Source organism: Symphalangus syndactylus, chromosome 17 (assembly GCF_028878055.3).
Source record: "Symphalangus syndactylus isolate Jambi chromosome 17, NHGRI_mSymSyn1-v2.1_pri, whole genome shotgun sequence".
NCBI classification, from domain to species: domain Eukaryota; kingdom Metazoa; phylum Chordata; class Mammalia; order Primates; family Hylobatidae; genus Symphalangus; species Symphalangus syndactylus.
Window position 1 is genome coordinate 34,438,810 of NC_072439.2, and position 24,430 is coordinate 34,463,239.

General features: G+C 41.4%; 1 protein-coding gene across 13 annotated transcripts in view; it reads left to right on the forward strand.

Moving 5' to 3' along the window:
• Nucleotides 1-18,664, forward strand: part of TESPA1 (thymocyte expressed, positive selection associated 1) — a 35,831-nt gene extending 17,167 nt beyond the window's left edge. For all 13 annotated transcript variants that reach the window (XM_063621435.1, XM_063621432.1, XM_063621434.1 and 10 more), the window contains 8 exons: nt 943-992; nt 1,594-1,647; nt 2,406-2,442; nt 2,668-2,766; nt 4,860-5,068; nt 5,567-6,378; nt 7,520-7,619; nt 18,354-18,664. In XM_063621435.1, the coding sequence (XP_063477505.1) occupies nt 943-992; nt 1,594-1,647; nt 2,406-2,442; nt 2,668-2,766; nt 4,860-5,068; nt 5,567-6,378; nt 7,520-7,618 (1,360 nt within the window). In that variant the 3' untranslated portion in view covers nt 7,619; nt 18,354-18,664. The remainder of the gene's footprint in view (nt 1-942; nt 993-1,593; nt 1,648-2,405; nt 2,443-2,667; nt 2,767-4,859; nt 5,069-5,566; nt 6,379-7,519; nt 7,620-18,353) is intronic.
• The last annotated feature ends 5,766 nt before the right edge of the window (nt 18,665-24,430 follow it).

A 24,430-nucleotide genomic window follows, 5' to 3' on the forward strand; every position in this document is an offset into this window, starting at 1 on the left:
CACTTCAGTTTCTCTGCTAACTCACGTTACTGACCCTTTTCCCCTCCAACCTCCACTTGAGATTACATTTAAAGCACCATGAACAACTTCCATGTAAAAAGCTTTAGGAAAGCAAACTCCACAAAATTCACAACACATTAGTGTTTGAAGTAGATTTAGATGATGATAATATCTAGTGATCCAAATTCCCTTACATAATATTTGAGAACAAAACAGCCACAATGAGCCAGGACTAGAATCTAGATGTGCTGATCGCATTTCAAAGCCCTGTCACAGATTACTTCACACACCTGTTTTGGACAGAGAGAATTTCTTTCTTGTTTGTAAAACTGAGCTGTCCCTCACCACCATTTGTGCTGATTTCTGTTTGTTCTTCTGGTGGAGATGGTAAATGTTTGATAAGACCATGTCTGAAAATTTTAAAATATCTCTAACCAGGATACAATTTCTGCTGTTTCCTGAATGACATGATATTCAGCAATAACATGGTTCAGAGAGAAGGAAGGAAATGTGGGTAGTTAAGGTGATCTAAAAGTTTTAAGAAAACCTAGAAATTTGTATTTGTGATTCGGAAATTATGGCATGCAAACCCCTGCTTCTATGAATGTAATTCTCCAGTTTTGCTTCAATATTCTTTCTTTCCTATTTTACCTGAAGACCAAAGAATCATTGCTAAGTTGACTTTTGTCCTTTAGTCCTGTGGCCAGGACAGCAGAAGCACAATCTAAAATATAGTGCATTCCAGCCCCAGTTTCCCCAACTACTTCTATGAGTTTTTCAGACAAGTAACCACTCTGTCTTTGTTTTCTCCAACATAAAAGCAAATTAAATACTACTGACTCTCATTGGAAAAGAATATGAATATGTGTGAGTTTTTCCATGAAAAAGCTCCTTGGAAAATGTAGTAAGTGACTTCAACCTATAAGACTGTTTTTGGTTTAGATACTCTGAAGAAGGATTTTCTGAGGAAGCAGGACAGTTTATATACAATGGTGAGTATAGGTTCTGTCCATCTATTTTTCTTCTACCTGGAGAGTGATATACCTGTGCGTGTGTGTATGTGAGTGTTTATGCACATGTACATGCATAGGCATGCAAAAGAGTCCCTGAGTGTTCTTAAACTGGCTGCAAAACACTGTTCGTGGTCACAAGGCTTCAGGAAATCCAGAAGAAAGTGCTGGCTCAGAGCTCACAGGCTCACTGACAGTCACAGGCTATCTTCTGCTAGTGATTGCTCAGATAACAACCACTGCTACAGGAAGATAACTTTATAAAATATGTGTTGATATGGGTGTGAGTGCACACCCCCGTGTGTTTGCTGTTTGGCAGGGGATTGTGTACATAACTATGTGACATAGGGGAAAGGTTATAGGTGAATGCATGTATGATTCTTTCTGAATCAAAAATGAATATGACTTCTGAGGTGATATATGTACAGTTTGTGGTAATTTGACAAATGTGGGTATCTAGTATGATTATCTGGTTGTGCAAGTCTAAGGGCACGTGAAGATGTTAGTGTATGCAGGGGTGTGCGTGTGCATGTGTATATGTTCCATCCTGGTTTTCTGTGACCCTCACCTGATTATTGGACAGGCTTCTGCAGCCATGGAACCAGCTTTGAAGATGACTTGACCCTGGGAGCAGAGGGTAAGTGGCACAGTTCTCTGAGGTTGGGATGAGAAAACAGGATATACATTGGATGAATTCAGGATAGTATGGAAGTGCAAAACTTCAAAAAGAAACAGCCCATCCCTGGGGTCTTATCTACAGGGAAAGGGCAGTCTCATTATCATCTAATGTAAAATACAGAAGGCATCACATGCCCAGAGACACCTCCTCATCAGCCTGCCATGACTCCTACTGGTTCATCACTGGAACTTTCCTTTGGCCCCTGGGATGATAACATATAAAATTACTATAACATTTGCTGCCCAGGTAGCTTTAAGACTGTTTTCTGTACAGAAACTCCAAACAAGTCTGTGAATTGGGTATAAAATAGAGACTATACTGCAGGAGGAGAAGGACATCAGTAAAAAACGAAAGCACAGCAACCTACCAGCGTCTCTTGGGACCTGTAAAGATTTGTGTAGGGGGACAGGAACACTAGCCAGGAAGGCCAAATGACTCTATCCTTTTTAGGACAGAGGGGCTCTTGCCTAGACATCAGTCATGGGTCAGAAGTTCAGAGGCTTAAGGCCAGTTACTCTCTGGCATATCTGTCCCTATCTCAGAACTGTGTTAGGTAATCTTGAGGCCCCAAGAAGTGCAGAATTCATGGGGTCCAGCTAGCCTGTCATAGTCACAAAAGGAAACAGAGGGGACTGAGTTTTAAGGTCAGAGGGGCAACACAGGTGATTTTCATTTTCCCTTCTGATTTGCTCTTTGCTTCTCTGTTTCTTGTCCAGCCACATTACTGGCCGCCAATGGCAAACTCTTCTCCAGGTAAGTGTTAGGTTCAGCCAGGGTGAATGATGTCTCCTTTAAGAATCAGTGAATTGGGGTAGGTCAAAGAGATTAAAATAAAGAGCTAAAGATTCACATTAGAGAGTGAGACTTTCCAACGAACAACCATTGCATAGACTAAAAGGTACCCTTCAGGGGGATTTCTTGAAGCCAGGGTGCAGACTGGAAACAAGATTTGTATGACATCAGCTTTGATCTCTGCAGGAGTTTCCTCGAGACAGCCAGGCCTTGCCAGCTACTTGATCTTGGCTGTAGTTTGGCTTCCAGCAGCATGACTGGGGGGACCAACAAGACTAGTTCAAGGTAGGTACTGAAGTTTGGCAGGGTGGAAGGGTGGAGAAGATGAGGAGCATAGGAGAATGGAACCAAGAGCCATTGCCTGTTTTTTCTGGGATATCTTACTGGAGCTTTTATGCACTTTTACTGCATACTTGAAAAATGTGACCATATTTGTTTCAAGAATTGTGAAAGATGCAGGGGAGTCTTCTCAGAGCTGAATACTATGTGTAAAATACAGGTGTCTCCTCCCACTGAAACTTGTACCCGAGGAGGTATAGTACTGGTACCATCACAGTTCCAAGACTCAGAGTAGGTGCTCAGTAAACAATATATTGATTGACTAATTTGTTGATTGAATGAAGCAGTACAATATTAATTCATTCGGACAGGCAGGCCAGGCAATGACTATGGAATTTGAAAAAGATGAAGCAGCACTATTCACAATAGCAAAGACATGGAATCAACCCAAATGCCCATCCGTGATAGACTGGATAAAGAAAATGTGGTTCATATACACGAATACTAGGCAGTCATAAAAAGGAAGGCGTTCGTGTCCTTTGCAGGGACATGGATAGAGCTGGAAGCCGTTATCCTCAGCAAACTAACACAGGAACAGAAAACCAAACACCACATGTTGTCACGTCTAAGTGGGAGCCGAACAATGAGAACACATGGACACAGGGAGGGGAATAACACACACTGGGACCTGCCAGGGGATGGAGTGAGAGGAGGGAGACCATTAGGAAAAATAGCTAATGCATGCTGGGCTTAATACCTAGGTGATGGGTTGATAGGTGCAGCAAACCACCCTAGCACACGTTTACCTATGTAACAAACCTGCACTTCCTGCACATGTACCCTAGAACTTAAAATAAAAATAAAAAGACAAACAGAAAAGATGAAGCAGACGAATAGCTTGATCCCAGGAGCTGAATGATTTAATAGGGTGGACAAAATATACACACAAATAACTCTTTAAAAAAGATGAAAAGTCGGGAAAACTAGTACGATATAATGAAAAGTATCTGAAATTTGAAGTCAAAATTTGAATTTGAGACCAGGTTCTGAGACTTAAATTTTGTCACATGACCAAGTTTGGTAATTTATCCTCACTGAGCCTTAGTCCTAGTTCAATACCCTAGTTCAATTTAATCAGAATGTCTGGAGATGGGATTCAAATATATGCATTTTTAAAGCCTGCAAAGGTGACCCTAACATGTAGCCATGGTTGAGAAACACTGATCTAGTTTTATGCCCACAATTCACAGATAGGGAAACTTAGGACCATGAAGATAAAAGCTGGCAAGCACAAGAGTAGATCCAGGGATTCTGACTGTCCAGCTATTAGCTAAACAAGATGGTCCCTATTTGATCAAAAAGCCCAGCATACTTTCTGAAGAGAGTGATAGTGATTATTCAAAGCCTCAAATAATAATAGCTTCCCTTAGCCTCACTGTCTGAAACACAATTACTAAGCTCTAGTGTCACCCAGGTTGGTGGAACTCCGATTTAGACTTAAATCCGGGTTGATACCATAGAGAGCACGTGCACGCGATCTTCTGTGACACAGGACTTCTGTACTGAAAATAGTGCTAGAAAGGAGCATACTTCTCAAAATCAGGTTTTGGATGTACTTATTGATTACTTTTTGCCCTAAGATCAAGAATAAAAGTGTTTACCTTCAGGGGTTCTATGTTTCTTACATGTTCATTGCTTAGTTGTCCCATGCAACAACCACTGGGGCAAGTCGGATGGCAAATTTGGGAACTGAGCACTTAATGATGCAACTGTGAAATTTATTTGTATCTATACTCCTCTTATTTTTCAAAATCCTTTCATATTTACTTAAATTTTTATTCATCTGCAATAAGTTGTTCAAAGTACTGTACTAAAATTTTATTCAGTTTTTATAACTAGGGTTGGATTGTAGTTTCCATGTTTCCGACAGATAACTTAGGTTCAGAGAAGTGAAAGCTTTTCTCAAAGTCACAGTGAAAAGTAGAGAAATGGACAGAAAAGAATTTCAGTCTTCTGACACTTTTATTAGATATTCTGATATTCTGAATTACCACATGTCTCAAAGTTGTCCCTTATTTACCCAAACTCCCTCATTTCAGCATCTCAGAAATTCTGGACAAAGTGCAAGAAGATGCAGAAGATGTCCTCTTCAGTCTGGGCTTTGGCCAAGAGGATCACAAAGACACTTCTCGGATACCCGCCCGATTTTTCACCACCCCCTCTCAGGCCAAGGGCATTGATTTCCAGCTCTTCCTGAAGTCCCAGGTGCGGAGGATTGAAATGGAAGACCCCTGCCTCATGCTGGCCAGTGAGTGTCCCTCCCAGGCACCTGCTCTACTTCCCTTTTCCTTTAGATTTTCATAGCAGGGCTCAGTGGCTTCAAATCCCACTTTCTCTTGGTTATCTTTAACCCTTTGCCTATTGTATCTATTTCCTCTTATGTTGTCTTCAGTGAAGATGGAGAACTCTGTCTGATGCTTTCTCTTAAAGAAATAGCCTTCAAGAGACTTCAGGCCACTACTGCTTCCTTTAGGCCTTCTTGCCTTTCAGTCAATCATATCAGCATTATGTCTATAAATCTTTCCCTCTTTTTTATTTCCCAGTTGGAATATCTACATGGGATGGGGTGTCAAGAAGTCAGGAAATTCCAGAAAAAGAGTGTTAGAAATCTAAAAAGGAGAAACACTAGTAGGAAAATTGGAAGCTTCTCCCTGAATTTTGAGCTTTGGGGAGCCTTCTGAAGGGAGAGATTTTAGAACATTTGCTGATGAACCCCAGACTCACCATCTTTAATTCTTGTACCCAGGCAGGTTTAAGCAGGTGCAAACACTGGCTGTCACTGCTGATGCCTTCTTCTGTCTCTACTCCTATGTGTCTAAGACACCTGTCCAAAAGTTCACACCATCCCACATGTTCTGGAATTGCAACCATCCATCGGATGTGCCATCCATCAGGATTCTGTCCCGAGAGCCTGAACCCCACTCACCCAGAGACCGCCTTCGGAAAGCCATCTCCAAGATGTGTCTGTACACATGCCCCCGAGATCGGCCACCACTACCCCACAACACCCCCAAAAGGAACAGTTTGGACCAAGTTGTGTTGGAAGTGATGGACAAAGTGAAAGAAGAGAAGCAGTTCCTCCAGCAAGACTCTGATTTGGGGCAATTCTCACAGGAAGATCCTGTGCCCCCTGTTGAGGGTAAAAAGTTGCCCACTTCTCCCTATCCATGTGTCCTCTGCTGCAAAGCGGAAACACAGCAGGGGATGTCCACAGTGCTGGCACCATCACAAACTCTGGATTCGAACCCCAAGTTACCCTGTTGCACACATTCTCTGCCCATAGAAGATCCACAGTGGAGCACAGACCCAGCTCAGATAAGGAGAGAGCTGTGTAGTCTACCAGCCACCAATACGGAAACCCATCCAGCCAAGGATGAGACTTTCTGGAAAAGAAAGAGCAGAGCAAGAAAGAGCCTGTTCCAGAAGAATCTCATGGGCAGAAAGGTTAAGTCCTTGGACCTGTCCATCACCCAGCAGAAATGGAAGCAGAGTGTAGACAGACCAGAACTGCGTCGGTCTTTAAGCCAGCAGCCACAGGACACTTTTGACTTGGAGGAGGTAAGTGGGTTGGAGGTGAGGGAGAGACTGGCAGAGAAAGGCTGTAGATTCTTTCCCAGAAGATGAAGGGTTAGGACCCTTGGGGGAAAAAAAATCCAGGCTTCCTGTCCTAGCCCAATATACCACTTTCTGATTTGAATTCAGGGTTAATATACAGGGAGAAAGAGAAAGAGGCCTGGCTTCCTAAGAGCAGCCGAGTTTTCAGAGCCCCTTTTGTAATACTTACCTGATCTGATTGCCATTTAATATTCTCATTAAGTACACCTGTCATTACCATTTGTTGTGGTCCTCATGAGATTACAAATGGAGAGCAGTTTTACACAAAGCTAACCACTCTTAAGTAAAATAAATTATCCCTTATCTTGACAAATATCTAACCATAAAGATCTAGAAGTCCAGATTTCAATCTAGGATTCTCAGACTCTTAGGACTTCTGTGCTAGAATGTGACAGTGTGAGCAGAACCACTCCTCAGCTCCTGACCTGTGCTCTTCTTTTCCCGTGCCCAGACCTGTCCTATACCATAAGGGACCTTGCATGTCCATGTTTGGTCACCCGAGCCTGCACATCCAAATGCCACAAGCTCCCACCTACACAAACAGCCATTGGTCATCATTTGGGCCTAGGCTGCATACACTACTGGAGAGGTCAGCCCTTGAGAGAACAGTCATCAGGCAAAACCAGCGCACATTCCTGCAACCGGCTTGGGGCCATTTGACCAGCAAACTTTGTGATTCTGGGTAACCAAAGAACGTTCTAGAAGGAATAGTGCAGGACTAGGTGGGCACATTCTCTAAGTCCACCAACTCTTCTGACCCTCTAAGACTCAGAACTCCTCTTGCCTGGGTCTATGGAAGGTACTTCCACGAAGTGTTGGGATCTCTTTAAAAAGTTTTTAAATCCTTGCCACAAAAAGAAGCCGTGATTATTTGAAATATCATTTGCATGTATGTCACCTCTCCTTCAATGTAGAGCTACACCTCTGCTCCTGCCTTCCTCATTACTGTGTCCCTGACACCACAGAAGAGGCTGTCTCTCAAGTACACTCAGCCTCCTTCCCCTACAGCTACCTGCCACCTGCACCTTTCCTTACCCTCTTTCCCCCTAGGCGCTGGCTGAGTTCTGTGGGATCTTGGTTACAGGTGCAAAGCAACTGTGAAGAGGAGCAGAGTCAGAGTCGCTGGCCCAGCAGACCCAGGCACCCCCCCCACCACCAGACTTTTGCTGGCAAAGACTCGTGAAGTAAGTGGGCCTCTCTCAGGCATTTCTCAAACCTGGCTGCACATTGTAATCAAATGAGGAAGGTTTTTTTTTTTTTTTAAACCCGTAATAAAGGGTCCCACATCCTGTAATTCTGATTTAATTGGAAACCGATGACTAATTATTTTAAGCTTCCGGGTAATTCTATTATGGCTGGAAAATACCTCTCTAGATCAATGATGCTCAGGCTTTGGCAGGCATCACAATCACCTGGAGGGCTTGTTAAAATACAAATGACCAGATCCCAACTCCCAGAATGTCTGATTGATTTGGCCTGGATAGAACCAAAAAATGTGCATTTCTAAGAAGTTCTCAGGTATTAGTTCTCAGCTATTGCTGCTGGTCTGGTAATCACAGTCTGAGAACTGCTGTTCCAGGAGACATTGTGTAGAACTTTAATATTCAAACCGCAGTCTACAGATACAAGGAGCATCAGCATCCCCTGGGATTTTGTTAGAAATGTGGACTGTCAGCCCCCACCCCAGACCTAATGAATCACAGTTTTACCAAGATCTTTAGGTTAGATAATTGATTGCATATTGAAGTTTGAAACTCATTGTAGCAGAAGTTTTGTAGCGGGTGAGGACCAGCCATGGAAATCAATATCCCAATACCTGCTTTCAGCTGTGTTCCAATCAGCCCACATCATTGGACTCAGAGCAGACTCCTCAATGTACCTCACATCTATGCTCATTTAGGGTCTCAGCTCCCTTCTGCAACTATGGTCTGATGAAGGTAGCTCTCTGTCCCTTTCTCAAAGCAGGAAATGAATTTCACATTGTTATTTATTGCAGCTAAAATTTCTTTCCTCCAGATATGAATTTTTCAGTATTAATTTTTTCAGAGATATCTCTTATACCTTTAAATAGTTTGGCCATTAATTTATTATTTAAACTAATGAAAATTAGTCTTTCTGTAGTTTTAACCACCTATCTACAGCAACCACAAAGAAAATGGCATAAGGGATAATGGTATTTTCCCCAGATAGCATAAATTAAAATCTTTATTGAATTAAGTAAATAAATCTTGCTTAGAGATTCCTTTATTTTGGATATCTTGGTACCATTTTCTGCATTTTCTAGTCTAATTGTTTTCTTGGTTAATACTCCAAAATTTCAGCGGTACTTGCTCAGACACACAAAGATATTTACAATTCTAACTGTTTTAATTCTAATTCTCTGTGGTTTTAGGAATCTAATCACTCTTGTTTCTCTCTTACCTACTACCTACATCTCAGGGTATATGAATCATATGTGTATATTTAGTCACTCACAAAAGAGGTAAATAGAAGAAGCATCAATACGTCATATGCACTTTAAGAAGTTTCAGATGGTTTCAGTTGCTGGTCTGGCACGTTATGAGCTAGAAGCGGCCACTCCACCCGAACAACAAGTAAAAAGCTGAACAGACTGAAAAATTAGTAACCGTTCTGGACCCATCAGAGAAGTGGGTCACAGGGCAAACCACTTCTCCTCAAATTAGAGAAACAGGCAAATGCAAAGATTTATGACTTGTTAGAGCAAAAACCCCAAAGCATAAACTCCCCCAGGAATCAGAACCACAGCAGAGAACCCGGACAATAACTGACGAATTACTGAATGCTCAGCATGGACCAGTCTGAGAAATAAAAACTCCAGGGAGACCCAGTCACTGCGAGGCCCCTGATTTCTAGGAGTCTTACTTCCAGGAGCTCAGCCAGGTTCTCACAGGAAATACTGGAGAAAAATCCCCTCGTGTTTCCCGCAGGGTACGGGAGAAAGGAACCATTTTGAAATGCAGCAGAGCATTCTATTCCTCTTAACAAAGTCTTCCCTCGGGAGAAACTAGATACCGAAAACCTAACTGGATGAGGTTTTATCAGAGACTAACCGACCTGAAAGAAGGGAAACACCCAACTCCAGCCTGCTCTAGCCATCCCGTCCCATTAAAGGGGACAGAGAGGATGAGAAGCACAGGTGAGAGTCACAGTCCAGAGGCACGGGCTCACTGGAAGACTGAGACCCAACCATAAGACCATGGACACTTCCCTTCTCCCTAAACCTTATCGCCACATTACTGAAAGCCTATTTACATCAATTTCTTTTACTCAGTACATCGCGTCCAGTTATAAAAAAAAAGACACAGTAAGAGGCAAAAACAGGTGGAAGAAACAGAGAAAACATTAAAACCAGTCTCAGATATGACAGGGATGTTGGGATTATCAAACTAGAAATTTAAAACAACTAAAATGATAAGGGCTCTAATGGATTAAGTAGTCTGTGTGCAAGAACAGATGAGCAGAGAGATGGAAATCCTTAGAATAAAAATAAATGCTAGAGATAAAAAATGGTGTCACAGAAATGAAGAATGCCTTTGATGGGCTTATTGGTGGACTGGACATGGCTGAGGAAAGAATCTCTGAGCTTGAGACCATAGCTATAAAAACCACCAAAACTTAAAAGCTAAGAGAAGAAGACTGAAAAAAATGGAATATCCAAGAAATGTGGGACAGTTACAAAAGGTGTAACATATGCATAATGGAAATTCCAGGAGAAGAAAGAGAGAAAGAAATAAAAGAAATATCTGAAACAATAATAATTGAGAATTTCCCCCAAATGAATGTCAGATACCAAACCACACATCCAGAAAGCTCAGAGAACACCGAAAAGAATAAGCACCAAAAAAAAACACAAAAATCTACACCTAAGCATATAATTTTTAAACTACAGAAAATCAAAGGTAAAGGGAAAAATCATAAAAGAAGCCAGAAGGAAAAAAACCTTACCTATAAAAGAACAAAGATAAGAATTACATGCAACTTCTCCTCAGAAAATGTGTAGTATATACTCCACAAGTAGGTTCTTGCCAAGAATTGAATTTACTCTAAAATGCAACGCTTTGCTTAAGGTTGTTTGTCCAGCAGATGTCAGCCTTGTACAAGAAAAAAAATGCCAAGATGCTCCGCAAAGCAGGCTGTGTGCAGGATTTATATGGTTACACATTTCTGGGCAATCTATGCAACGCCCAGAACACAAGTTCCTCTCACAAACCTGTCCCAACTTTGTCTAAAGGTCAGTATTTTAAAATATCAGAATTGAATTGCTAGGGAGAAAGTATTGCTAGGAGTCATACATTTCAAGTACCTAACTAGATTCCATTTTCTGCCAGTGATGGGGCTTCATTACAGCAGGAGAGGTAATGGTTTAAAATGCTGTATTTTATTGATTCTAAGGCACACATTTTTCCACATTTTACCATCTCTGAAATTAGGTTGTGCCTTAAAATTCATAGTGTCAGCCAATTTAGTTGTCTTTTTTTGCCTCCTTAAGTGGAATGTAAAATAATTGAGTCTTACAAAAAATGGTTTATTGTAATTGATGACATAGAATAGCTTTATAAATTAAATGCACTTTTTCTCTCAAGTAAATTAGGAAAATATTTTGTGATTTTTTTTCTATGATTACCTAGAAGAATAAGAGATCTCTTCTTTCCTGACACGGTCTTTGGCTGAGGAAGGGTTCACAGTAGCTCCCAAATTTTTCCAATGTCCTGTGCATTTGCTTAACCATCTTTTCACAAAGCTATAACCTATTTCTCTCAATCCACTCCTCTATTACCCTTTAAGAAATCTCAAGAAGCGGAGAGAGCTATAGCAACAGCTCAGTACTGCCAATATTAAAGCCTGTGTGATAAATATGGAAGGGGGAAGTTCACTCACCACAATCGAAGGCAGAGCTAAGTGGGATAATTTTTTCAGTTCTGCTGGGAAATAGTCCCACTTCTCCCTTTTTCAGAGTCTGTAATTATTTCCTGGAGATTAATGATCTTCCATTGTAATGTCATTTCAAGTCCCAGGTATTAACTACTACTTGTTAGTAGTGGATAGGAAGTGGTAGCAGCACTCAGCCAGCCACCGTGTAGCGTTGTGCAGCCCACGCATTGCCCAGAGACACCCAGCTGAGTAGGCAAATGGGAATTAGAATCCAGCCTTACTGAGCTTGCCATCCAAAAACTCTAGGGCTTTCATCTTCTAAGAGTGAGCTCCATTTTTTTCTAATTCATTCACATAAGGTGAGTGCCTTTCTGTAATTAGCACAAGGGCACTGCTGTGGTTTGAATGAGTCTCGCAAAGTTGGTATATTGGAACCTTAATCCCCAATGCAGTGCTGAGAGGTCAGACATTTGAGAGGTGATTAGGTCATGAGGGCTGTGTCCTCGTAAATGGATTAATGTCACTATTGTGGGAGAGGATTCCTTATCTCAAGTGAGCTTGTTATAAAACCAAGTTTGGCTGTGTCTTGCTTTCTTGCTCTCTCACGCAGATGCAGGCTTTTGACCTTGGATTTGCCAGCCTCCAGAATTGTAAGAAATAAATTTCCTTTCTTTAAAAATTGCCGTTATCTGTGGTATTGTTATGGCAACACGAAATGAAGTCAAATGGGCACCTTTTATATTAAAAGAGGACCTTGACCCCCAGCCAACAGCTTTCTTCACTTGCCACCTTCTCATTTAGTCTCTGCTGGGAAAGAGGTTTTAATCTTCCTCCAAGTTCCTGAGAAAGGATGACCCACATCTTTCCTCATAATTTCCACCATGCTCAAAAATGTCAAATTCACAGCCCTTTCTATTGGTTTCCTGTGTTGACATTTAAACCACTTGACCTTTATCACACTTATAAGAGGCAGAACCAAGGAGAAAATTTTTATTTTTTGTTGTTCTTTTTGTTTCTTTCACCAGATCTGAGGTAGCACAGGTCAATATTTATTCTCTTTGTGAAGTGACCATATCTAGAGGTGGAAGTTTTCATTTTTATGGTCAACCCTGCTGGTGGCGGCAGAAGAGACAGGAGGGACTAGGTGGGAATGCTCGCTCAGAGCACAAGACAAAGAAGAAAACTAGCTTGAGATACCCCCAAATGGTGGGTAACTCAAAGCACTATCTGTTTTATACTTGGTGGAACCTGTGTAAGTTGGGTAGCTACAGTCTTCTCTTTGATGTAAGATTGTCCTGCATGATAATATTACCAATAACAATATATATAGGGATTACTACCAGATACTACCAGACAGTATCTTTAGCACTTATGGATATTAAATCATTTCATCCTATGATATAAAGTCTTTCATTATTCCCCATTTTATAGATGATGATACTGGACACAGTTATTTTTATATCAAAATAAATTCTGAAGAGGGACTGTCAGATGTGAAGTGTAGGAAGAGATTAGACAAGGGGGAGGGATAGCAGGAGAACATCATGAAAATGTGAATATTTTTCCACCTCATTTACAATTCTTACCAAGGTTGTTTTGCCTCTGTTGGGAAAATATAATTAAAAACAAAATCTCCTCCCACCCCAGGAAATCACTCCACAACGGTGTAAAAGAAAGAAAGTTTTATTTTTGAATACCATTGAAGCAGACTATGATATGCATTACAGAACATCCACTAAACAGATTGCAAAGACAGAACGAAATCTTACCCTTGTACATAGCCAAGCAGATACAACCCATTACTTGGCTGTTGTCAAATAAACAATACTTTGTCCTCAAGTAAGAAGACTTAACAGAATCGTTTGTCACTCACAGTTCGCCCTGGACTTACCTGGTAATTGAGTGGCCATCTGTGTCAGTCAATTGGCTTTATGCAAAGAAAAAATACACTTCTCATATTTTTAAGACAGGAAGTGGTTTTGCAAGTTAAAACAAAGTGCTTAAGTTAGATGCCCACCTGCCCATGGAGACCGGAAGAGAGAGGTGCTACCTTCCTTGATAATTACCTCTCAAAGGGATGGCTGTCAAGCTTTGCCCATTTTTTTAATTGGATGATCTATTTGTTCATTTTGTTATTAAGTTGAAGAAGTTTCTTATATATTTTGGAATTATCATTTATTGAAAGAAGACATACAAGTGCCCAACAGGTATATCAAAAGATTCTCAATATCACTAATCGTCAAGAAAATGCAAATCAAAATCACAATGAAATATTACCTTAAACCTGTTAGGATGGCTATTAGTGAAAAGAAAGATACGTGTTCGCAAGGATGTAGAGTAACTGGAACTACTGTACAGTGTTGGTAAGAATGTAACATGGTGCAACGGCTATGGAAAAGAGTACTAAGTTTCCTCAAAAAATAAAAAGTGGAACTACCATATGATGTAGCAATCCTATTTCTGGGTATTCATCCAAAAGAATTGAAATCAGGATCTTGAAGAGACATTAGCACTCCTATTTTCACTGCAGCGCTATTCCCAATGACTAAGATGTGGAAACAAACAATGTCCATCAGTGGATGAATGGATAAAGAAAATGTGACATATATATATATACAGTGAAATATTATTCAGCCTTTAAAAGAAAAGAAGCTGTGCAGTATGTGATGGCATGGATGAATCTTTTGGACATCTCTCTATATAAGACTTATATGAGACAATATTTCTGAAAATGCTATACAGTATAATTACTAGAGGCTCTTTCTACCAGAAGGACTGTGTAAAGTGGTGTAGATGAAGCCAGGACCTCCTCTTCTCTGCACATCCTCAAAAGCAGTTCTTACATTGCTTTCTATGTGAATGTTGACACATGATGTTGTGTGCCTTGGCAGCCTTGGAAGTAATCTTGGTGATCCATTTGAACTACAACTTAGAAAATGGGGATCATGCAATGCAGATAGAGATTATCTTTCTGCCTTCCACAGCCAAAGAAAGAAGGAGACAGTATAGATAAAGGGAAGACTGAGGAAGAGAAAAGAAGATACAGCAGTGTTCTTTTGTCTGTCGTTTTGCATTTTGTGATTTCATTTACCTGAAATCCATTTTATACTTGAATGGGCTCGAGAAAAGGACTTAGCAAGATCATGCAACTAGTTAGTATCAGAGGCAGAACTAGGGCCCAGGTCTCCTGAGATCCAAGCCAAGGCCGTTTTCATCAGAGCATATGGCCCTGATTGAGCAGAAGTTTAGGCTGTTACTGTGGATCAGGGCAAGCCTCACTACCTGTACTTGGATCTGACCTTCATTTACTGTGTACCTTGACCCTTTAAGCTAAGTACCAATACTCTCACTACCTTTGTCACCACTGAAATGTACTTGCCTTCTTATAAAGTTACCAGCAAGAGGAGCATTATACAGAATAAGCAGAAATGTTCACAGGATGCTTTGAGCTCATAGTTCAGTGAAAAACATGACAAGAAAATCAGTAATTATTAATAATTTTCATTAAATGCCATAGGGACCAGAAATTAACCTTTCAGAAGATGACATTACTTTTTTTTAATGATGTGTATTGGCAAAGATGTAGAGAAGGTAGGCTGGGCACGGTGGCTTATGCCTGTAATCCTAGCACTTTGGGAGGCTGAGACGGGCAAATCATGAGGTCAGGAGATCGAGACCATCCTGGCTAACATGGTGAAACCCCATCTCTACTAAAAATACAAAAAAAATTAGCCGGGTGTAGTGGCGGGCACCTGTAGTCCCAGCTACTCGGGAGGCTGAGGCAGGAGAATGGCAATGGCATGAACCGGGGAGGCAGAGCTTGCAGTGAGCTGTGATCGCACCACTGCACTCCAGCCTGGGCGACAGAGCGAGACTCCGTCTCAAAAAAAAAAAAAAAAAGTAAATAAAAAAAAGATGTAGAGAAGGTAAGTCTGGACAGATGTGTCCAACATTGAACAGGGAGAAGGTAGCTGAGGAGAGTAGAAAAAGGAAAAGCAGAATATTGATATTCTAGGCAGAGAGAGAGATAAGTTCAAAGACAGATGAATGGAATACCACAATATCTTATGAAACTACACCTTATGCCTAGTGGGAGAAAGGGGATGTGCTGGAGAAAGATCAAAACTGAAAATAAGAAAGATAAATAGAAAGGAAGTTATAAAACAAAATCTCCTGTGTTATTTTAAGTGTTTTGATTTAGTCTAAGGTAGGAACCCACTGAAAAATTTACAAAGGAAGAGATGTGATTAGATTTGTCTTTTAGAAAGATTATTCTGGCAGAAGTATGGGAGATGGACTGGGTAGGAAGCTGGTGGAGTAAGGAAAATAAGTTAAGAATCTACTACAGAAACCTAGGGAGAAATGTGATGATCAGAAACAAGCTGAAGGCAATGGGAATGGAGGGGAGGACGAGTGAGATTTTGAGATATTTAGGAGGGGAAATGTCTAAGCCAGGACCGATTAGACTTGTGTTAAGAAAAATGGAATAAGGAACAGAAAGATAGGGCATACAGGTATCCTCTTGGGCAACTAAATGGATGTAAATATCATTTTATTAAGAATGAAGTAAAATAGGAATAACAATTTGGAAAGCAAATATATTAAAGTATAATTTTCAAAAAGGTAAAAAAAATGACTCTCATGCAAATGTAGATAAACATGTTCAAAGACTTTACTCAATTCATTCATTACTGAAGCCACCAGCAATATGCTTGACCTGGTCCAAAGACTATTTGAGAAGTCAATTTATACAGAGAGATAATTTAATAGATTGCCATATTAGATACAAAACTGGTTAATATCCAATAACAGCATAAATTTTATCTCTGGGATTACTGGTTCCACTGGATGGAAATTATTTGCATCTCTACCCAACATAAATCACTAAGGTAATCTCTGCCCTTGCAAAATTATAAAATAGCAGTGTAAATAGAAAGTCAAGATTAACACTGTACTGAAAGAATATCTAGTCATCTTGTTTGACTATTTAGAAAAAGCTAAAGAGTTCATATCTGAACATGGTGAGTGTAAGGTACTTCTAAAATACTATGATAAAGAGGTCCATGTCTTCGTTGGTTTCTGTTGCTATAACAGAACATTGCAAACTAGGTATTTTACTTTATAAAAGAAATTTATTTACTACAGTTCTGGGAGCTGGGAAGTCCAAGGTTGAGGGAGCACATCTGGTGAGGGCCTTCTTCCTGCATCATAACATGGCAGAGGATATCACATGGTAAAAAAGCAAGAGCACGCCATCTCAGGTCTCCCTTCCTCTTCTTATATAGCCAAGATTCCCATCATGGGGCCTCACCCTGATGAGTTTATCTAATCCTAATTTTTTCCCTAAGACCTCACCTCTTGATACTGTCACGATGGCAATTAAATTCCAGCATGAATTTTGGAGGGCAAACTCAAACAACAGTCCATAAGGCAGTTGGATAAAGGAATCTAGGCACTGAGCTGTTTGGAGTTCAAGGCTTACTTATAATAGGTGATGGCATGAGGAAAGATAGCTCACCCAAGAAAGTACGCAGAATCAGAACCTGAAGTAAAAAAAAAAAAAAAAAGAAACTTAGAAATATTAATATTTAAAATTTTATCAAGGAACAATGTATATAAAGGAGCAATATTGATTAGAAAAAGAAGGTTGCAAATAGAAACCAAGTGATGTTTCTCTCAAGAAGGAGGGTGTAGTCTTCAGTAACATTTACCATAAAATATCCAATAGGAAGGAAAATGCAAAGATACCATTGTATTTGTGACTAGATAACAATTATTAACCTTGATAAGAATATTTTTATTTGGGTGACAAGGCTTTAAAATATTAATATGAAAAGTGAATAAGAAATGATGAAACGAAAGTAGGTAAATAATTTTTTTCTAGGATGGTGAAAATTTAAGCATACAGTAAATATTTCCCTGGAAGGAAAGAATCAATAGAATGGGAAAGGCTATGGTTTAGGAGGGAAGGGATTGTATTAGTCTGTTCTCACATTGCTATAAGGACCTACCTGAGAGTGGGTAAAGAAAAGAGGTTTAATTGGCTCATGGTTCCACAGGCTGTGCAGGAGGCATGGCTAGGGAGACCTCAGGAACTTTCATTCATGGCAGAAGGGGAAGGGGAAGCAAGCACATATTTACATGGTCAGCAGGAGAGAGAGAGAAGGGGGAAGTGTTACATACTTTTAAACAACCAGATCTCATGAGAATTCACTCGCTGTCGTGAGAACAGCAAGGGGGAAATCTGCTCCTGTGATCCAATCACCTCCCATGAGGCCCCACCTCCAATACTCAGGATCACAATTCAACATGATATTTGGGTGGGGACACAGAGCCAAACCATATCAGGGATGTTGATGGTGTGAAGTCACTGAGAACTGGGATGAGATGAGATCCAAGGCACTTTTGGAGGGTGTAGCTAGCCATAAAATAGTGTGACAGATATTTCTCTGAGATTAAAGGAAAGAAAAAATGGAAAAAATTTTAAGTGTCAATATAGTTATATTGGTCATCTGGGGAGGAAGTCAAGAAAAATTCTGCCTATTTCTTTCTCTCTTTTTCCTGTGGGGTCATTACTAAAAAGTGTGAGTCGGGAAAAGAATGGTAAAAATTTGAGAATTCTACTATGTAGAAAAAACAAGAGAAATAATTATTAATAGAAAATGCATTGCTAGTTGAATAGGTGAATAATGTTAGGCTCATTTCAAGGTGCAGAACATGAATTGATAGTGGTTTAGTGATATTCTCCAACAGTGCTCAGCAATCTATACAAAAAAAGGTATAAATATATGCTTTTATAAGTATTAAACAGTAAGAGGTAAACTCTTGCAGGAATCTCACCTCATGATGAAAAGAGCAGAAACCCTAAGTCACATGACTCTTTGCTGCTGCTGCTAATAACTTTAAATATCACTTATAATACTGAGAAACATTTCCACAGCTGAGGTATGAAAGTTCCTACCAACGTCAGTACCCGAAGTTATTTCAAAAATGCATGATATGTATCTTTTTTATTCCCATTGCAGGCTTTATCCGCCACCACAACAGCATGTGGTCTGACAGAAGTGGCTTCATAGAAGAACCTAAAAGCCACCTCTTGCAGGAAACTGCACTGCCCTCAACATCCAGCCCCTACTCCTTGGTCCTCCAAACCCCTAAACTCTGCAGGAGGAAGGCAGCATTGCACATGGAGAGGAAGACCAGACTGAGCGATTTGGAATCCACATCCTAATGCTGCCACAAGCTGCATGCAAAAAGACCTTAGGCACATCACTTCATTTCTCTGTACACTGGTTTCTCTACTATGTGTGTATTAAAATATATAATGTGGACAATAGTAAACTGAACAAAGCCTTAATTTTCTCCCAAGCTTTGACATTGCCAAGGGCAGTTAGGAGACTTCAGGATCAAGTTTAGGGGGCAAGTTTTTTTCTAATACTTTCAAAAGGCCCAAGTGAAGAGAGGAAGGACACCTCACTTTCTGGCTCTAAAAGCGTGGTGCATCTCGCAGTAAGATTCCCTCTGCACCTCTGTTCATCCTTGTGTTCCTAACTAAATTCCAGAAAATCTTCCACAACACCAGAGTCCTATTTTTCTCCTTGAGACCTCCTTTGAAGAAATCAACTTGGAGGCTCCTCCTTAAATCCAATTTCTTTCTCTACCCAAAATTTTGCATCTTTATAGAAAAAGAGATAAGTAGGATTCAGAGTCTCTTCTCCTAGCCATCGTGGGGGGAAAAGACGCTATTTCTGCTGGCAGAAAACAATACAAATAATTTTTTAAAATCATGAGATGTTTTTAAAGTTAATTAAACAACTTTAATTTTTCTTTTAAAGTTAATTAACAGTTGTAGTTGGAAGTTAAATGTTTTGTCAATAAACAGGGCTTGAGCACATGCAGTGCTCTCTTAGGCAGTATGTGGTTTCAGAGCATCTTGGACACATTTCTCCCCTGAGAAAATATTAGTATTAATAGAATGGGAGAAGTAAGATACACGCATTTCCAGAAGTGTATTATTTGGCTGCCTAATAAATTGTGAGACAAAAAAAAAAAAAGACAGGAAGAGAGGGACTTGAGGGAATTTGAGGGAAATCATAACCAAAAGTTTAAAGGAAAAAATTACACCAGACATGATAAACAGAAGTTGATTTTGTTCTGATGCTATTGCCAGCATTAGGGGAGAAGGCACAAACTAAGTCTGATACCTAGTGAGGCAGAGTGGAAAAAATTTTAAACCATCTGTGTTTACTAATTCACCATACCAAAAGAAAAAAATGAACTTTCTCCGTATTTCATGATAAAAGATAGTTTTACAATTTGGGAAAATCCCCCCACTCCAAGTTTCCTACCCTTCCCACCCACAGAAACCAGGAGACAGGGGAACTATCTTCCTTGATGTTTATATTTCAAAGAGGTGGTTCTCAGGTCCTAGAGGAAGATATTCCTGAGTTGTAAAACTGGGAAGAGGCTGGGAGAAGATTTACATCTCAAGAAATAGAAAGAACTACAGTAAATTTTCTAAAGCAAATATTCTTAAGGGAGGTCAGGGGCCTGAAGTCAGAAAGAAACCTATTTGGTCAAGCTGAGGGGAAAGTTAAGGCTGTCTTGGTCACAAGAGAACAGAAATATCTGACAATATTTCATTTAAAGAACTGTATTAGTCCATTCTCACACTGCTATAAATAAATACCTGAGACTGGGTAATTTATACAGAAAAGAGGTTTAATTGGCTCACAGTTCTGCAGGCTGTACAGGAAGCATAGCAACATCAGCTTCTGGGGAGGCCTCAGGAATCTTTAACTCATGGTGGAAGGCAAAGTGGGAGCAGGCATCTTACATGGTGTGAGCAGGAGGAACAAAGAAAAGGAGAGGTGCTAACACTTTTAAATGACCAGATCTTGTGAGAACTCACAATACAATACCAAGGGGAGATGGTGCTAAACCATTAATGAAAACTCTACCCAGTAATCCAATCACCACCCACCAGGCCCCACCTCCAACAATGGGGATTACAGTTTGACATGAGATTTGGGTGAGGACACAGATCCAAGCTATCAGGCCTCTGAGCCCAAGCTAAGCCATTGTATCCCCTGTGACCTGCATGTATACATCCAGATGACCTGAAGCAAGTGAAGTATCACAAAAGAAGTGAAAATGGCCAGTTCCTGCCTTAACTGATGGCATTACCTTGTGAAATTCCTTCTCCTGGCTCAGAAGCTCCCCTACTGAGCACCTTGTGACCCCCACCCATGCCTACCAGATAACAACCCCCTTTGACTGTAATTTTCCACTACCTACCCAAATCCTATAAAACAGCCCCATCCCTATCTCCCTTTGCTGACTCTCTTTTCGGACTCAGCCTGCCTGCACCCAGGTGATTGAAAAGCTTTATTGCTCACACAAAGCCAGTTTGGCTGTCTCTTCACACGGACGCCTGTGACATTTGGTGCCATGACCCAGATTGGGGGACCTCCCTGGGGAGATCAATCCCCTGTCCTCCTGCTCTTTGCTCCATAAGAAAGATTCACCTACGACCTCTGGTCCCCAGACCAACCAGCCCAAGGAACACCTCATCAATTTTAAATTGGGTAAGTGGCCTCTATTTACTGTCTTCTCCAACCTCTCTCACCTCTTTCTCCTTTCAATCTTGGCACCATCCTTCAATCTTTCCCTTCTCTTAATTTCAGTTCCTTTCCTTTTCTGGTAGAGACAGAGGAGACGCGTTTTATCCATGAACCCAAAACTCCGGTGCTTGTCACAGACTCAGGAAGACAGTCTTCCCTTGGTGTTTAATCACTGCGGGGATGCCTGCTTGATTATTCAGCCACGTTTCAGAGGTGTCTGATCACCACGGGGATGCCCGCCTTGTTCCTTTACCGTTAGTGACAAACACCACTTTCCTGGGGCACAAGCACCCCCCACCCCTTCTCTCCATGTCTCTACCGTCTCTTTTCTCTGGCCTTGCCTCCTTCACTATAGGCAACCTTCCACCCTCCATTCCTCCTTCTTCTCCCTTAGCCTGTGTCCTCAAGAACTTAAAATCTCTTCAATTCGCACCTGACCTAAAACCTAAATGCCTTATTTTCTTCTGCAATGCTGCTTAACCCCAATACAAACTCGACAATGGTTCCAAATAGCCAGAAAAAGGCACTTTCAATTTTTCCATCCTACAAGATCTAGATAATTCTTGTCGTAAAATGGGCAAAAGGTCTGAGGTGCCTGACGTCCAGGCACTCTTTTACACATGGGTCCCTCCCTAGTCTCTTTTCCCAATGTGACTCATCCCAAATCCTCCTTCTTTCCCTCCCACCTTTCCCCTCATTCCCAACCCCAAGCATCACTGGGTCTTTTCAATCTTCCTTTTCTACAGACCCATCTGACCTCTCCCCTCATCCCCAGACTGCTCCTCCTCAGGTCACTCCCCACCAGGCTGAATCAGGCTCCAATTCTTCCTCAGGCTCTGCTCCCTGACCCTATAATCTTTCTATCACCTCCCCTCCTCACACCCAGTCTGACTTACAGTTTCATTCCGTGACTAGCCCTCCCCCACCTGCCCAGCAATTTCCTCTTAAATAGGTGGCTGGTGCTAAAGGCATAGTCAAGGTTAATGCTCCTTTTTCTTTTTCTGACCCCTCCCAAATCAGTTAGCATTTAGGCTCTTTTTCATCAAATATAAAAACCCACCCCAATTCGTGACTCATTTGGCAGCAACCCTGAGATGCTTTACAGCCCTAGACCCTGAAAGGTCAGAAGGCTATCTTATTCTCAATATGCATTTTATTACCCAATCTACTCCCAACATTAAATAAAGCTCCAAAAATTAGATTTTGGCCCTCAAACCCCACAACAGGTCTTAATTAACCTCACCTTCAAGGTGTATGATAATACAGAAGAGTTGCAATTACTTGCCTCTGCTGTGAGAGAAACTCCAGCCACATCTCCAGCACACAAGAACTTCAAAACACCTAAGCCATGGCAGTCAGGCATTCCTTCAAGACCTCCTCCCCCAGGATCTTGTTTCAAGTGCTGGAAATCTGGCCACTAGGCCAAGGAATGCCCACAGCCTGGGATTCCTCCTAAGCTGTGTCCAGTCTGTGCGGGACCCCACTGGAAATCGGACTATCCAACTCACCTGGCAGCCACTCCCAGAGCCCCTGGAACCCTGGCCCAAGGCTCTCTGACTGACTCCTTCTCAGATCTTCTTGGCTCAGTGGCTGAAGACTGACACTGCCCAATCATCTCATAAGCCTCCTGGACCATCACAGATGCTTTAGGTAATTCTTACAGTGGAGGGTAAGTCCTTCCTCTTCTTAATCAATATGGAGACTACCCACTCCACATTACCTTCTTTTAAAGGGCCTGTTTCCTTTGCCTCCATAACTGTTGTGCGTATTGACAGCCAGGCTTCTAAACCTCTTAAAACTCCCCAACTCTGGTGCCAACTTGGACAATATTCTTTCATGCACTCCTTTTTAGTTATCTCCATCTGCCCAGCTCCCTTATTAGGCCAAGACATTTTAACTAGATTATCTGCTTCCCTGACTCTTCCTAGGCTACAGCCACACCTCGTTGCTGCCCTTTTCCCCAGTTCAAATCCTCCTTCACATCCTACCCTTGTATCTTCCCACCATAATCCACAGGTATGGGACACCTCTACTCCCTCCCTGGCAACTGGTCACATGCCCATTACTATCCCACTAAAACCTAATCACTCTTACCCCACTCAACACCAATATCCCATCCCACAGCATACTTTAAAAGGATTAAAGCCTGTTATCACTAACCTGTTACAGCATGGCCTTTTAAAGCCTATAAACCCTCCTTACAATTCCCCTATTTTACCTGTCCAAAAACTGGACAAGCCTTACAGGTTAGGTCAGGATCTGCACCTTATCAACCAAATTGTTTTGCCTATCCACCCTCTGGTGTCAAACCCATATACTCTCCTATCCTCAATACCTCCCTCCACAACACATTATTCTGTTCTAGGTAAACCTAGCTGGCCCCATAGATCTTAAATCCTTTCCCCACTCCCCTTTCCATTCCTTAAAAAACAGCTCCCACACTAGCTCTCCCTAACTCATCACTCCCTTTCCATTACACACAGCCGAAGTGCAGGGCTGTGCGGTCGGAGTTCTTACACAAGAGCCGGGACCACGCTCTGTAGCCTTTCTGTCCAAACAACTTGACCTTACTGTTTTAGCCTAGCCCTCATGTCTGTGTGCAGCAGCTGCCACTGCTTTAATACTTTTAGAGGCCCTCAAAATCACAAACTATGCTCAACTCACTCTCTACAGTTCTCATAACTTCCAAAACCTGTTTTCTTCCTCACATCTGATGCATATACTTTCTGCCCCCCTCCACTACCTCTCAGCAAGCTGAACTCATTGCCTTAACTTGAAACCTCACTCTTGCAAAAGGACTACATGTCAATATTTATACTGACTCTAAATATGCCTTCCATATCCGGCACCACCATGCTGTTATATGGGCAAAAAGAGGTTTCTTCACTACACAAGGGTCCTCCATCATTAATGCCTCTTTAATAAATACTCTTCTCAAGGTTGCTTTACTTCCAAAGGAAGCTGGAGTCATTCACTGCAAGGGCCATCAAAGGGCATCAGATCCCATCACTCAGGGCAACACTTATGCTGATAAGGTAGCTAAAGAAGCAGCTAGCGTTCCAATTTCTGTCCCTCACTGCCAGTTTTTCTCCTTCTCATCAGTCACTCCCACCTACTCCACCACTGAAACTTCCACCTATCAATCTCTTCCCACACAAGGAAAATGGTTCTTAGACCAAGGAAAATATTTCCTTTCAGCCTCACAGGCCCATTCTATTCTTTTGTCATTTCATAGCCTCTTCCATGTAGGTTACAAACTGCTAGCCCATCTCTTAGAACCTCTCATTTCCTTTCCATCATGGAAATCTATCCTCAAGGAAATCACTTCTTTTTTTTTTTTTTTTTTTGAGACGGAGTCTCGCTCTGTCGCCCAGGCTGGAGTGCAGTGGCGCAATCTCGGCTCACTGCAAGCTCCGCCTCCCAGGTTCACGCCATTCTCCTGCCTCAGCCTCTCTGAGTAGCTGGGACTACAGGTGCCC